The 11,579-nt window shown below is 36.8% G+C and overlaps 2 protein-coding genes across 2 annotated transcripts; both read right to left on the minus strand.

Moving 5' to 3' along the window:
- Nucleotides 1-544: 544 nt before the first annotated feature.
- LOC110645732 (pentatricopeptide repeat-containing protein At1g51965, mitochondrial) lies at nucleotides 545-5,714 on the minus strand. The gene is made up of 2 exons (XM_021798976.2): nucleotides 4,765-5,714; nucleotides 545-2,213 (listed from the first exon to the last, which is right to left on the minus strand). Exons 1-2 carry the CDS (start codon nucleotides 5,551-5,553, stop codon nucleotides 1,008-1,010), a joined length of 1,995 nt encoding a protein of 664 aa, XP_021654668.1. The 5' UTR covers nucleotides 5,554-5,714; the 3' UTR covers nucleotides 545-1,007.
- A 194-nt stretch (nucleotides 5,715-5,908) lies between these two features.
- On the minus strand, nucleotides 5,909-11,315 carry LOC110645733 (mitochondrial-processing peptidase subunit alpha). The gene is made up of 13 exons (XM_021798977.2): nucleotides 11,147-11,315; nucleotides 10,168-10,407; nucleotides 9,737-10,033; nucleotides 9,252-9,419; nucleotides 8,912-9,079; nucleotides 8,727-8,807; nucleotides 8,536-8,602; nucleotides 8,241-8,338; nucleotides 7,257-7,329; nucleotides 7,071-7,141; nucleotides 6,789-6,838; nucleotides 6,362-6,474; nucleotides 5,909-6,277 (listed from the first exon to the last, which is right to left on the minus strand). The coding sequence occupies exons 1-13, from the start codon at nucleotides 11,183-11,185 to the stop codon at nucleotides 6,228-6,230; spliced, it is 1,515 nt and encodes a 504-aa protein (XP_021654669.1). The 5' UTR covers nucleotides 11,186-11,315; the 3' UTR covers nucleotides 5,909-6,227.
- Between the last annotated feature and the right edge of the window lie 264 nt (nucleotides 11,316-11,579).

Raw genomic sequence — 11,579 nt, forward strand, 5'->3', positions numbered from 1 at the left:
AAAATTAATTTATTTTCTTGAGATAGAGAGTATTTAATAATTTTTTAGCGACAATAAGACTACACTCAGTGTCATCATCATAATTAGAAAGGACTGTACTGCTTTTTGTCATAAAAAATTAGAAGAAAAATCTGACAAGATAGAGATATAATTTTATTTTTAAAAAACAAGAGAAAGCACAACAAAGCGCATAAAATTAGAAAGTGCTAATTAATAAAAATAGAGGGCAGGGCATGCACAAGAATTGCATTTGATCCCTCTTTTAATTATTAATTTCCCCTTGAAATTCTCAAGGAGTGTAATACCTAGGATTTGGCAGTTTGAAGATGCGATCGCCAGTACAGCTTCCCAGCAAATCGCTTCATTGATCCCCCATTTTCCCACGAATTCTGTATCCATCTGCTACAATCTCACTTCTCTTGTTCGATCTGTAAACTACTTTTTTAAGACACTTGTCAGATGATTGCCGGTCACAATTAAATTTATAGCATTCATGATAAAATTAAATTCTTCTTGCCTTGTATTATTACCAGAAAAAAATCAATTATTAAATTAAAAGTCAAATTAATGTTAATGCTTACTTTAATATGAGCTTTTCCCTAGTTCTAATCACTTCTACTCCGCACAACATTGGATGGAAGAAAAGTTCCAACGATTTCATCTCAAGGAATCCCCCTAGCCTAGCATGATATCCCGTCAGAATCAACATCCAGCGATTCAGTGCTTCTCAACATGTCTCAGTATACAACAATAATGACCTAATGTAACCTCGCAAATAATTGGATGTTATTGCCCAAACCTCTTCCCAATCAAAGATGTGATCTTTAATGAGATTTCAATATCAGCTCACCGCAAGCAATGCAACACCTTATTTTTTGTAAATATTTCTCGAGGATCAATGCTTTCATGTAATAGGTCATTAATAAAAGGCATCTACTCTGTAGCAAAGCAATAAAGGACCAAAACTTGTGCTCAACTTTTTGCCAGTGACACATAACGAGTCACCATCACCTCAATGGGCTAACAACCCAACCTGTGATTGGATTCTGCCTGCGTAGTCTGACTTTTCCATGTGAACCGCTTTGCAACCGTTCAAGCACAGAGTATGTGATTGAATCAGGTGTTAATCCTTGCTGTTTCAGTTTAGCATACAAATCCACAGCTTCAGCAGTTCTTCCACTCCTCTCCAAACAGTCGAGTAAGATGTTGTATGTTACAATGTTAGGGCAGCAGCCAGAAGCCAGCATCTCATCAAACAACCTGCAAGCCATTTCAACTTTACCAGTTTTGCCAAAACACTCAATGAGCGTGCTGTAAGTCACAACATCGGGATTGAACCCCTTCTCTTGCATTTCCTTGAACCTCATGTGAGCTTCATCAAGATCACCATTCTTCCCAAGGCAATTAATCATTGAATTGTAAGATATAATGTCAGGCTTGCAATCACTGTTCTCAAGTTCTTCAAATGCTTCTATAGCTTCATGAACTTTTCCTGCCCTACCAAAGCTGGAGATCAGAATATTGTAGGTGAATAGATCTGGCAAAGGGCCATCTTGTTTCATCTTTTCATAAAGATCATGAAGATGGGATATTTGCTTTAACCTGCCCAGGGCAGAGAATACTGTATTATACATGATTGTATCAGTAGTTATTCCTTTCTCGTGAATTTTACTCAGCATATCGATGGCCTCTGTAGTTTTACCAGCACTACACAAACTCTCTAACACTGACAAGCAAGCATCCCTATCTCCTCTATCATGGTAGCTCCACATTTTGCAAAACAATCTGTGAGCCTCACTTGAATGCCCCAATTTGCTTAATGTCCTCACAAGATATGCATATATTGACCTATTCATGTACTTTCTTGATAATTCAACGACTGTATCTAGCTTATGAAGTTGCCCTTCAGTAGCTAGGAGATTGAGTATGACACTAAATGTGAATTCATTGGGCTGGCAATCTTTTTCCATCATTTTTGAGAAAAGGAAAATGGTCTTGTCAACCATTTGGCTGCTGGCCAATGCTTGGATCATAGTGTTATAAGCAATTAAGTTAGGAGAACAACCCTTGTTTAACATTTCCTCAAATAGCACCAGAGATTCATCAGGTTTACCAATCTTTCCAGTCATTCTGATCATGATTGTGTATGTATACTCATCAGGCTCACAATACTTACTTTTCATGTCTTCAAAAACCTTGTAAGCCTGGCCTACCTGTCAATATGCTGCAGATCAGATAATCAGGATCAATGATGAGGACATGCACAATGAAACAGTTATCAGTAGAAGTAAATTGCATTCATCAACCTCAGATAAAAAATCCCTACTATGTTAATTCTATGCCTTTATATTATTTGATTATTGTTGCATCACGTGGCAAGTTCAACCAGGAAAGCAACTATGTGTCTCTGTTGTTGGAATTCTGATACACTTCTAGTGGGACTTCATAAGTCAGATGCAAGAGCGACAACTAATGAGTAATGACCAAATAGAGCCCGACAAATATTATATCTCCACAGAAGGAAAATTCTTGTCACTTGTGGCTGTGGGACATCAAGAAAAATTACCTAAACACCACTGGGAGAATCTTCAGTAAAGTTGCTCAACTAATTCAAAGTTCAAACTTCCTTCTAGTAACTTCATCATCTTTTGGCAGTAATACCCCACCCCATTGGTATCATCTGCCTTGCTGGGAGTTTGACGAAGAATCCCCTCCGGCCCTCCCACACCACCTTGGTTTTACCCCAACTTATATATACAAATAATTTGACTCATAGATATATGTAAAAACTTGTTTATCATCAAAGATGATACTCATTATTCAAGGTTATTATTTTTTCACTAAATATTCACCAGAAGTATTCAAAATGTAATATAAATGTATCCTTTAACACTAATATAAAAGAACAAGATTTTTTTTAATATTTTACAATATTATTAAAAACAATTGAATAGGCATACCAGTCCATCTCATTGTCAATCCTATTTTGCTGTCACATCATTTCATAAGCTCAAAGTCAAACATATTCCACAAATGAGTTAATCTGGTTGATCCTTACCACCCTTGAGAGAAATAGATTCTTCTTGTTTCCCAGAAAGGATATTTTTCAGCATATTCTTTATTCTTTCACAACTGTATTTCACATACCAGGTTAGCTATAGTTTCTTAACACATGAAGTAGTTTTCTTTTATTTTTGTATGTGCAGAGTATATTTCTATTCAAAAAATTTGTTCAACTCAACTAAGTCTTTATCTCAAAAATTTGGGGTCGGCTATATGGATTCACTTTTTCCACTCTAAACGATTTTGGATTAAATCCTCAGAAATGTGTAATGCTTTTAGGTCATGTTGTACTACTCTCCTCCAAGTCAATTTAGGTCTAACCCTTTTTTTCTTTCTATCCTCTAACCTAATGTGCTCTACTTGTCTAACCGGAGCCTCCGTATGTCTACGCTTCACATGACCAAACCACCTCAATCTCCCTTCTCTCAACTTATCCCCAATTAGCACCACTCCTACATTTTCTCTAATACTCTCATTACGGACTTTATCTAGTGTAGTATGACCACTCATCCACCTTAACATTCTCATCTCTGCAACTCTTATCTTAGACGCATACTTCAGTGCCCAACACTCGCTACTATATAACATAGCCGGTCGTATGACTGTATGCTAAAATTTCCTTTCAACTTATTGGGAATCTAGCGATCACATAAAACTCTCGTGGCACGTCTCTACTTCAACCATTCGGCTTTAATCCTATGACTAACATCCTCCTCACATCCCTCATCTATTTGAAGGACTGAGCCGAGATATTTAAAGTGATTACTTTGGGACAGTACCACTCCATCCAAACTAACTCCTTCCCTGTCACCAATTTGGCTTTCACTGAACTTGCAATGCATGTATTCTGTCTTCGTTCTACTTAACTTAAAGCCCTTCAACTCTAGAGTACTTCTCCAAAGCTATGGCTTTCTATTGACTAATTCTCGCGTCTCGTCTATCAGAACAATATCATCTGCAAACATCATGCACCAAGGAATACTCTCTTGTATATGTTTCGTTAATTCATCTAAAACTAATGTAATAAGTTAAGGGCTTATAGCTGATCCTTGGTGTAATCCATTCAAAAAAATTTGTTAACATGAATAATTATGTATTCAAGTGTGCAAAAAGATCAAAATTATGAAGAATCCCGCAAGTTCAAAAAACTATCCAGCTTGCTAATCTAATAATGATTAGTCACACAAATCCAAAAGTTCTAGCAATGAGCTCATTGAACAGGATGTCAAAGAGAATTCAGCTTTCAGCTTAATCTATAAAAACACAGTTGGGACACCTTCTGCATCCACAATTGCAATAATCAAACAAAACAACATTTTCACACACTTAGAGCCATTTAAGTACAGGATAAGAGATCAATGCTAATAAATATAGGAATGTTGAATTCTATAGTGGCATACTGGCATACAACTGAAATTCAAGTAGACAAAATTTGCAACAAGCACAATACTAAACTACTCTAAACAAACAAGAACACACTAATCAGAATTTCACAAAGCATTCTTACAAGAACACACTAATCAGAATTTCACAAAGCATTCTTTCGTTTGTAATTTATACATTCTATATAACCATAGCAAGTATAAATACATCCACACTCATTTGCTACATCAATTGTAAGCACATTAAACGCGAAAAACCACAAAACCCATATAAACGAATTCACAACTAAACAGAAGAAGAGAAGTAAAGGAACCGAACCTTTTCATCTTTGGCTAAAGCATCCAAGAGCATATTATAAGCAAAAATATCAAGTTTATACCCTTTCCTCTTCATCTCCAGATAAACCCTAAACCCTTTCTCACTGTCACGTGACCTCAAATAAGCTTGAACCAAACACTTGTAAGTATACCCATTCATTCTCAAACCCCATTTCTCCATAAGCGCAACAGATTTCTTCAAGTCTTCACTGTCCCCAAAAAACCCGATCAATATATTCACGGTGGATATCGTGCCGCGTACCCCATTCTTCTCCATCTCTGAAACGATAGAACGAACAAGATTGATTCTATCGGGGAGAGTAGATTTCGAGATTATGAGGATGAGGCGACTATAAGTGAAGGCATCGTGGCGGAAATCTGGGGAAAGAGATGGGCAAAAGTGGAAGAATTTCAGAGCCAGGGAAGGGCTATTCAGGGATTTTAAAATTTCGGAGGCTTCAGCTGGGGTGAGTGAGATGGAGAGGGAGGAGAGGTATTCCTCGAGAGAAAGGAAAGGATCTGGTTCAATTTGTAGGCGAGATGAGGAGAGGCGAGAACGGCTGGTGGTATTGCGGTGGGATTGGAGGAGGATTTTGGTAGCTTTACAGATAAGATGACGGCGGGGGAGTGGGTAACCGCGAGGGTCGGAGGGAAGAGGTAGAGTTACTTCGGCGGAGAGGCTGCGGCCTGTGGAGGATGTTGAGGTGATTTTGGCCGTATATTTGGTGGCGTAGTGGCGGCGAACGGTGGTTCTCGAGATAAGCTGACGATTGTGACGGATGTGTCTCATGGTGGTGGAATGGTTCAGTGAACTTGTTGACGGCTTAGCTCTCAATAGCAGCACTGCTAAAGTTTACGGAAATAGAATATGGGCGGCGACGAGCCTAGTAGCCTTGCCAGTTGTGGCAATTAAAACGCTGTCGTTTATCCAAGTTACGCGCGCAAAAAAATCAGAAGCCCATCAAGCCCGTGTTTTGATTTTCATTTTTCATTTTCCTTTGGTCTTCGGGGAATGCAAGCTTCAAGCTGCTAAGAATTTGCTGGTAAAAATTCAAAATGGGATGAGAGTCCAGTCAATATAAGGCTTCATTTTCCAATGCTAAATGAATTTCCAAAAACAGAGACTGATGCCAACTGGTAGGAAATTGAAATTGAACACACTGCTGGATTTCAATTTTTCCTTGGGAGTAACATTAACGTGAACAAGCAAAATTCCAAAATTCTTTTATGATGATAATCATGGACAAGAAAAGAAAACCCTGAACCTTCCAGGTTTGAAATAAGTGATCAGTCATATTCAAAAGAATTGGATGGCTCATATTTTCTTTCATCTATAGGAAAACTTCTTCCCTAACTATTTTTTATTTTGACAGTATGCAAAAAAGGAAATCGCTTCATGCGAGCAAAGGACCAATGATGACGGCACGGTGAAGCCCAAACTGCAATGCACCCTCCCTAGTCAATTTATGCATGGAACTTGCTGCTAACATACTCGTAGCTGGGGACGTTAACAACTGCCAACAAAAGAAAAAATATATATATTACAACCAGATTATAGCGATACAAAAAACCAGGGTTATCCACAAACTAAATGTTACCATCTCCATAAGATGCCATTGTTAGAGGCGAAGAGATAATCTTTTGTGCAATGTTAGTAATGTCCTTGGTAGTGAGTTCGTCCACAGTCTTTAAGAAATGTTCGACAGGCTTCCTGAAAGTATGAATGATAGTTGTGTTAAGAAAATATATTTCACATCTATTTCATGAAGCAAGATTTACAAGGAAACAGAAATGAAGGCTATCTTGAGCAAAATAAGCACTCCCATTTTGCTTATAAATAACAAGAGTTCCTAAAATGACCATTAATTAACTACCATAATACAATATTAAACTCATCCATCAAGATTCTCACAATGTTTGCCCTGAAAAAGTACAGTGTAATGAAAAAAAATTCTGAACATTTATTCAATGGAAAAATGCAATGTTAAAAACAGAATAGAGGTGAAGGTCTTTCTTTTAGCAAACCTTTCTCCATAGGTCAAAAACTGCCTTCCTATATCTTCTGTCACAATCATCTGCAGCATACAGTCACAAAACAATTACAAGAACCTTCAAAAAACAAAAGATACCACGAAACAAAATGGGGGAAGCAGATATACTTCAATAATGTTCCATCCACTATGGGAACTAGATGCACAGGAACTTAAAAATACTCCACTATTATCTACGGGTTAGAAATGCATTGGCACAAATGTGACAATACACTAAGCAATAAGATCAGTAAAACCCAACAAGAAAGAGACATACTCGAGATTCCAAATTCATCAGCACAGCAGATTTTGTGGACTCTTTGGCACGCTCAAGTTGTAACTTGGAAACTGCCACAGCAATTAAAAGGGAAACTGATAAGAAATGGAGCTCTAACAAGACTGTAGGGTTGCAAAAGTAGTAGGTCATCAAACCACAACAACGTGCAGAGATAAGAAGGGGAACCTTGTCCAGGCACTGCAATTGCAATTAATTCTCCAACTGCTATGTCAACTGCTTTTTGCACAAAGTCTGATGTCTGTCACAGTAAAAATCATAGCTTAAAATCTATGAAGAGTGATAATAAGGATCAATAACAGATTTTCACCCAAAACAGTTCAAAACAAACAACAGCAGCAAATAATAATAATAAGAGCTAATGGTCCAATACGTCTTGAACTTTGCCCACCTTTTCCATTATATACTATATTTTTAATTCTATCAATTTGGCTCATAAGTTTCTCATCTTGTTTTAATTATATCCAATGGGCCTAGGGTGTGCACATGCAAACATTTCATTGAGCCCTTAACTCTAAAAGCCATTAAAATGATGGTGTTCTGCAAAATATGAATCTCAAAAACCATTTTAAGCAGCTTTATAGTGGAAGAGAATTTTGCAAAATGTAACCATTTAATGACTCTCAAGGCTCAGGAGGGGCCTACTTCTTCCAAAAAATTTGGTTACATCCATTTTAGCCTTTCATCTCAATAAAAATGTTGGTATGAGCACACATCACAGATAAATTGGATACAATTAAAACTAAATCAGTAACATGACCAAATTGATAAAATTTAAACATAGTATACAAGTTTTACCAAATGTTAGACCAGTAGCCCTATTAATGATAAGCACAATAACTAAGTTGTACGCAAAAAAAAAGAATTAAGGGATGAAGGTAGTTAGCAAGACTGAGTCTTTATACTTGGCAATAGTAAACCTTATTCCTGAACTCAAGTGCAAATGCAAAACATTCACTCAGTCTTACTAAACCTTTACTTTACATGAGTACCTACAACACTCGGTCTTCCTCAAGTGGTACATTCAGAACAACTTTCTATAGCAAGGCTAGTACTGGAGATAGTAGCATAACATAGCTAGAAAGAACACAAGTCAAGAAAGTATGCACACGTATACATCACACACTATATCATTTGGGCAACTGGTCTTACAGTGCTAGCATAGATGCCAAACAATCCAGTATTATTGAAGATGCTGTTGAATGCAGAAAAAGAATGGAGCTGTTGATACTCATTCAAGACTCGGAGATCTGTTTTCAAGTCCATTCAATAGAATTAATATAAGAAAAAAAGGAAAAATTTCTATAGCAGAAACTATGTAGTTTATGAAAGTAAAGAACTACAGCCATTTTTGGAGAAAATATACGACAAGTTCCATGCATAACCAGATTAAAGACAAATCATTGAGCTTAAGTTACCAGTAAAGTGCTAGATGGTGGCAACTTACATAGCCGTGAGTGCATCCCTTTTCCAGGCCCCCCTGCAGAGAATGAGCCACCACCTCCCATAAGCATCTGCAGCACTACTAGAATTGTTATTCACTGTGCTTTACACATACAATGCAAAAGAAACTGTAAAAGTAGGCTGTAAAGAGAAAGCAAAACAATTAAAGAAGAAGTCAAGGTCAATATACAAAACCTGAAGAACGGTCAAAACTATAGCTTCCTTCTCATTATGCCAGCCTCCAGGAACTTCAAAAGCAAGAGCAACGTGTGTCATCTACCCTCAGAAGGAACCAAAAAAAAAAAAATTAAGTACCATATAAATTGATAAATGATTAAGAATAGAAAGAGCGTATTCAATGGACAATAGGAAATATGCACCGGTGAATCAGCTTGGCGGCGATAATCCCCTCCAACATACACAGATTTTGGCTCCTCAGGACGTTGAACACGTGGGAGGTCAGAAAGAAGTGGCTCTGCAACAGATATAAGCTCCTCAAATTCAACACCAGAAGCTGCGAGAACCATTTGAGGAGCTGTATAGTGCTCCTAAAATTTCACATAAAAAATATTCAATTAAAGGAAAAGCAAAATAGAGAGGAGAGAAAAATAACAGTAAATTAATAAATGAATAAAGATCCAATAGTAATGATAATTTGGACACAAAAATTAAAGAAATTGTAACTTGAACACCGTACTCAAAGGGCTTTTTTTTTCTTACATGTACAAATTCCTCCAAAATAGCACCATCTAATCTATTTAGGGCTGATTCAGGAGCCAAAAGAGGATTCGCCAATGCACCACTATAACCGGCAGAGTGAATTGCCTCCAAGAGTAAGCCTTGTGGATTGTTAGATAGTTGTCCAAGTTCATCTTTCATCTTTTTAAGCTGTACAAACATATGGTAGATTATAAACAAATCAATAAATTTATAAACCCTGACAGCAAAGAGCAAATGGGGGTGCTCAAGGCAACAACAGACACCGACACTGAATTGTTGCCTTTCAACAACATAGCATTAAAATGAAATTACTTATAGTCTATAGAAAGGCAGCATCTTGGAACACATTGCATGAATTTGAGAAAAAGAAAATATTCTAAACAAAAACCAAAAAGAGCCTTAAGAGTACACATGGAAGTTCACATATCAGGAATATTAAAACATCATCATTACTTCAGCAGAAAAATGACAAGATCTAAAATTACCTCTTCACTGACTTCCCAATCCAAGAAAACAGGATTTCTCACAGAGTCTACAAGCAATTCCACCATTACAGGAACATGGGTCTTAAGAGCATCAAAAGTGTAAGCCATTTGCTCCCGAGAGGCTGAAGCAGCAACACTGCCCCCAATTGCCTCCACTTCTCTGACAATGCGCAAATGGCTCCGGTTCCTAGTGCTCTTAAATGCCATCCGTTCAAGCAAGTGTGTTGCCCCACATGACATGGGTGTCTCATAGATAGAACCGCAATCAAGATACAACCCTACGGAGGCTGCAGGGTTCTAATTAACCAACCAAATGAAGCATCATCAGAAAAATTAAGCAAAAAAGCAATGATAATGACAATACAAGTTATAATGGATAGTAATTATTAGGAAAAAAAAAAGCTAGAAAGTTTACAACATTGAAAGCATACCGGTGATGCTTCTGAGACAATCCTGACACCATTTTCAAGAGTCTTTGACTTAACCTTGCTTGGTTCAATATAATCTGGTAGAGGAGGTGGAAGGGGAACACCATGAATTGGGGAATCTAAAGGAGGAAGAGAAGTAGAGTGTTCCCCAGTCAGCCAGCTAAAGAACCCGGGTGAGGATGTCCTAGAAGCAACCACACTCGAAGTTCCATAATGTGTGGCCCGCAAATTTCCAACATGGCTCTAATCACAAAGAATGAGAGATTCCATTTAGTTAGATCAACCATGTAAGATGCATCAGAAGAGAATGCAACACCAGTAACCACCTTATTTTGCAACATATTTCAACTTTATTTATGGAAGCAAAGACAATCAAAAGTCACAGAACTGACTTTCACATTAACATAAAGGCACTATCCTCTTTACAGGGGCCAAAAAAAAAGCAACATGTTTACGCCCACCACATATTTGACCATTTCCCCATTTAAGATCTACCAGAAGAAATGTACACAAAGACAGTAATCCTGTGGAAGAAATATTATAGGTTCCATTTGTTTGCTCAGAATATTCAAGCATATAAAGGCAAATTCATATACTGAACCATGAATATAACTTAGAATCCAAATCAAATAGCAAAGACATATCTAAATGTGCTAAATTATGCAAAATAAAAAAAAAAGCGACCAAACTAAAGTAACTAAAATAAAAAGTTCATATCCAAATATCAGAAAATCGATTAAAACCCACAAATGGAAAATAAATTCAGATCTAGCAGCGACACGAAGAACGCTCCATTACCTACTTGTTTAACAATAAAATCTAGAGCAAAACAAAAATATTTTAAATCAAAAAGCTGCAAACTTTAAATCTTAGCCTTTTAATAATTAAGCTGACTCAGAAAAATATTTGCCTCAGCTTCACCTCGACCGAAAACATACCAACAAACTTCATCTTACTACATTTAGGGTTATGAAGAACTGACCTTGAGAGCTCGAAGTCGCGACGCTGCTGTTCTATACATAATAACTTAATTTACAGGAGAAACCCTAGCAATTGGTTGTTAAGGCTGCGGTATCCCTCTCTGTTTATTGAGTTTGATTTTGAAAGAGAGAAAGGTGCCTACATCAAGGAAGCAGAAAAAAGACCAGTTTCCTAGGATTATGGGAGGAGATTCTCTGCAGGCAGCGTATACTAGTCAAGTACGCTTTAACGCCGTGATCTTGCCATGTCAGCATTTTTAAAAGGCCAAGACTTAAATTAAAATCGTAACAGACTAAATAATTTGATAATTATAATTTTTTTTTATTTCATAATATATATTTCTTATCTTATAATAATTATTTTATTACACAATTTTCTTACAAAATTATTTTATAATAATTACATTATTATAATAAAATATATTAAAATCATTT

This window comes from Hevea brasiliensis, chromosome 6, assembly GCF_030052815.1.
Source record: "Hevea brasiliensis isolate MT/VB/25A 57/8 chromosome 6, ASM3005281v1, whole genome shotgun sequence".
In the NCBI taxonomy this organism is placed as follows: domain Eukaryota; kingdom Viridiplantae; phylum Streptophyta; class Magnoliopsida; order Malpighiales; family Euphorbiaceae; genus Hevea; species Hevea brasiliensis.